Below are 4,598 nucleotides of genomic sequence, written 5' to 3' on the forward strand. Positions count from 1 at the left end.
AAGGAGTTGAGTCGGTGAATATGTAATGTGAGAATTGAAGGACTCTTTCTCTCTCTAACTCTCTCTCTCGCGAAGTGAAAGACGAACTCCAGGTTAAGTCCACGAATTCATCGGCAGAAGGCACAGCCTCGCTCCGAATCCACCATTAACAGGTGATTTTTCTTCTTTGTAAACTTCTTTTACAGTATATAGAAAATAATTTCTGAGCAAGTTTTGCTTTCAAGGTGTTTGATGAAATGACTGATTGAATTTTTGTTGATTTTGTTTGGCTGTACTTGGACTTTGGCTGGATTTTCGTATCAATGTTATTTTGTATAGTTGGGGAATGACAAGTGATGTATTGTTATATGTATTGGAGATGGAGTTGGGATGCTTATATATTGTGTATTGTATTGTTTATCTTATATGTATTGACTGTTGCGATTCCACCATCTCCTACCTTATATTTTCTGCCGTTGTGCAAAATAAGCATGTTTGTGAGCTCGAGCTCGACTTGTTTTAACCGAGCTCGAGCACCAAACTATCTGCTCGAGCCTATATTTCTGAGCTCGCTGAGCTCTTTTGCACCTATAGCCACAACAATTATACAATTGATTGCGTATGAGAAATTTTGAAATTGTATTTCCCCTATGTAACTACCCAGGTAAACAAAATATTAATTTTCCATTTGACCTTTTTTTTTTAATTTCTGCATAAATAACTATCTAAATCAATTAATTAAATATATCAACAAATTTATATTCATATATACTTAAAATCAATTTATTCTATCTATTAATTATTCAACTTCTTTTATTTAATTAAATAAACATAATAAAACTTTAATTTCAAATTACTAATCTTGAATTAATCACTTAAACCCCGTGGTTTCGAGCCATCGGAGTACCATATTGCTATGCTATTTTGTGTTAAAAGATGTAGCAAGAAAAGTTATGTGAGTAAACTGAAGTAGATAGCTATAATACAACAGAACTGCTGATGACAATAATATGGCATGTTTAATTCTATTAAGGTCCCATTTCAGTCCTTGATTTGAACTTAATCTTTATGCAACTGTTTTTTTTTGCCGGTTTAGATGTTATTATCTGCAGTTGTGATGTGATACTTAGCTATGAGGGTTTTCTTGTTATAAATTATGCGATTCAAAGATGTCATATCTTTGTCTTTTAATAATATTCCCCTTAATTATTTTATTTTATTTTATTTTTCAAATTATGTAGCTATGGCGCAAGACACGGGTATGTTTACTGTGCCACAGACGATTGGTAATGTTTTATGCTGTAAATGTGGTATTTCAATGCAACCAAATGCAGCGAACATGTGTGCCAAATGCCTGCGGTCCGAAGTAGACATAACAGAGGGCCTTCAGAAGCATGTTATTATCATCCATTGCCCTGAATGTGACACTTATTTGCAACCGCCAAGGACTTGGATCAAAGCTCAGCTGGAATCGAAAGAGCTACTGACCTTTTGTGTGAAGAGGTTGAAGAACTTGAACAAGGTTCGTTTGGTACATGCAGAGTTCGTTTGGACTGAACCTCACTCCAAGAGGATTAAAGTCAAGTTGAGGGTCCAGAAAGAGGTTCTCAATGGAGCAATACTTGAACAAGCTTACACTGTTGAATATGTTGTGCAAGATCAGATGTGTGAGTCTTGCTCGAGGGTCCAAGCGAATCCTGATCAGTGGGTTGCTGCAGTGCAACTGCGGCAGCATGTTTCTCACAGGCGCACTTTCTTCTATCTGGAGCAGCTAATTCTTAAACATGACGCTGCTAAATATGCCATCAGGATTAAGCAGATGGACCAGGGCATTGATTTCTTCTTCAGTAATCGGAGTCATGGTGTAAAGTTTGTTGAGTTCTTGGGGAAAGTAACTCCAATTAGGAGTCGTAATGACAAACAACTTGTGTCTCATGATCCAAAGAGCAATAACTACAACTATAAGTATACTTTCTCCGTTGAAATCAGCCCTATTTGTCGTGAGGATTTGATTTGTCTTCCACCTAAACTTGCTGTCAGCTTGGGAAACTTCGGACCACTTGTAATATGCGACAAAGTGACCAACAACATAGCTCTATTAGATCCATTCACCCTTAGGCAAAGCTTCCTGGATGCTGAGCAGTATTGGAGATCATCATTTAAGGCCTTATTGTCGAGCAGGCAGCTGGTTGAATACATAGTATTAGATGTGGAGCCTGTTTCTTCTGAAGTCAATGTTGGTGGCTTAAAGTATGTTTTAGCTGATGCCCAAGTAGCTCGTGTATCCGATTTTGGAAAGAATGACACGATTTTTAATGTGAGGACACACTTGGGACATATTTTGAATCCCGGCGATTTTGCTCTTGGTTATGACTTATATGGTGCCAACAATAATGATATCGAATTGGACAAGTACAAGGGTCTTGTGCTCCCAGATGTGATATTAATTAAAAAGAGCTACGAAGAGAAGCGCCAGAAGAGGCGGGGGAAACCTCGTTCCTGGAAGCTTAAGTCTCTCAACATGGAGATTGATAATACTGTCAGAGGTAAAGATAATGAGGAGAAGATGAATTCAGAATATGAACAGTTCTTGAGAGATTTGGAGGAGAACCCTGATTTAAGATTTAATCTGTCCCTTTACCGCAACAAAGAAAACCAGCCGTCAGAAATGGTTTCTGTGACTGATGGTGAGGATGTTCCTTCTGTTCCATTAGACGAGTTGCTTGCAGATCTTGATTTAAGTGATGAGGAAGAATATGGTGATGATGATAATGATAGTATGAAAGAATAAATTCTATCCTCTGTTTATTTCTGAGTTTTGTTTTAAGATAACTTGGGGCCGCCTCTCTTACCCATTGAAGAGCAATGCTGCAGGCTGCAGAAGTTCTTGGGTTATCTCATACCTGATGGTTACAGGTACCGATAACGGGGTGAATGGTGAATGTGAATCTTTAAATTACTCGTGTTTTGAAGTTTGATGATAGACCGCTGAAGTGTTGTTTTTGCATATGTAATTTTTAGTTGTGAGTTGTGATTTATATGGAATTAGAGCCCCTCCCAGCTCTCTCTCTCTCCCTCCCTCCCTCCCTCCCTAGAGTAAGCATCAACAGTTTTTGCAAGAATCTAGGTGCATTTAATATTAATACATTTTGCTTTCTATTTCTTTTAAATGAAGGTAACCCCCAAACCGTATAACATAGTTTGGTGAACTCACTTACGACGGTGTGGTTAAAGCATATTATACATTTCCTGTGATTTTCTGCCATAGACTCTCAGGTACAATATCCTATTTAACTCTTGTATTAATGTCATCAACACATAAAGTTTCATATAATTATTCAAGAAACGACATAATTCTCAATGTATAAAGTTTATCAGTAAGATAAATGTGGATAAAAGATACCCAACATTGATATATGATAGTTTGAATGAGTCAAACTCAAGCACTAGAGCGATACATCGTATCATTCTGGGTGGGTGGTAAGCATAATACTTTATATTTATTTCATTTATATAACTCCATGATCCAAATGCTAAAAGCACAACATACTTTGTGGAATTGTTTGAATCCAGATTCTTTGACCAGGGCTTGAAATTCCTTTTCTGTCTTCTTCTTCCTGCCTGGGTCGAAAGCCAACATAATCAGGGCGACAGTGAAGCCTATGGAAGCCAGTGGGTCACTGTTTGAAACTTCAAGACTACCACCTCCCCTTACTCAGGGATCGCCCCATAACAACTCTTTAGGATCTTTAACCAATGGGCATCGTCCCAGTCATGGCAAATCTACTGGGGAGGGCAAAAATGGAAATTCATCTTCAATTGAAAACCATTAATATATAATGGTTAAACAAACCTAGACTCGCTTTTAGAAATATGAAATTACATTTTTCTTCGAAAAAAAATTTAAGATGCCATTTGCACCTCTTTTGAAATCCATTGTTTACACATTGTCCTTTTCATTAGGGTATGTATGAAAAATATCAATATCAAATATATAAATTACATAATTTTTAGTTTTATTCTTCATTTAACATTCTCATATAACAATGTTTGTATTCATAAGGGGAAAAAATGTGATAATGTTAACCTTACTATATACTACATCTATTTTTTTTTAGAAGTCAAAAACTATAAATGAGAATATTAAATGGGTGGAAAAATTGAAAATTTATGTTTTTTATTTTTTGTGCTGATTTCAGCTATTTTGTCCCTCAAACTCTTATGGAATATATTTAGGTGTAAATAGAGAAATTTTTAAAGGTGTGTAAGTATAATTTTGAAACTTTTTCAGATTTTTTTTTTGGTAGTTTTAAAAGAAATTTAAATTTAATTAATTCTAAATTATAATCAGGAGAGGAAGCAACAATAATCTCACTTGGCACGCTAACAAACATGTTGCCACCAACGTGTTCTACTCCTGCATTCAGTGCCAAATCATGTTAACTAAATTTATCCACAATAATATTAATGATGATGATGAAATACAGATTGAAATGGAACCTAGAATTGATGGAGCATCTTTGAACACGGTGCAATCAAAATTGATTCCCGGAATAAATGGATTCACCACCAACATCGACAAGGGTTTTAAGACCACCCTTGACCTTCAGTCCTTTATA

General features: G+C 36.0%; 1 protein-coding gene across 1 annotated transcript; it reads left to right on the forward strand.

Annotated features, from left to right (window-relative positions):
• On the forward strand, positions 1 to 3,053 carry LOC105165372 (60S ribosomal export protein NMD3-like). The gene is made up of 2 exons (XM_011084352.2): positions 1 to 152; positions 1,221 to 3,053. The coding sequence occupies exon 2, from the start codon at positions 1,223 to 1,225 to the stop codon at positions 2,768 to 2,770; it is 1,548 nt and encodes a 515-aa protein (XP_011082654.1). The 5' UTR covers positions 1 to 152; positions 1,221 to 1,222; the 3' UTR covers positions 2,771 to 3,053.

Source organism: Sesamum indicum, linkage group LG6, assembly GCF_000512975.1.
Source record: "Sesamum indicum cultivar Zhongzhi No. 13 linkage group LG6, S_indicum_v1.0, whole genome shotgun sequence".
NCBI classification, from domain to species: domain Eukaryota; kingdom Viridiplantae; phylum Streptophyta; class Magnoliopsida; order Lamiales; family Pedaliaceae; genus Sesamum; species Sesamum indicum.

Bases quoted from the DNA above. Each gene is read 5' to 3' on its own strand.
- LOC105165372 (XM_011084352.2), top strand. From the start codon at position 1,223: ATGGCGCAAGACACGGGTATGTTTACTGTGCCACAGACGATTGGTAAT.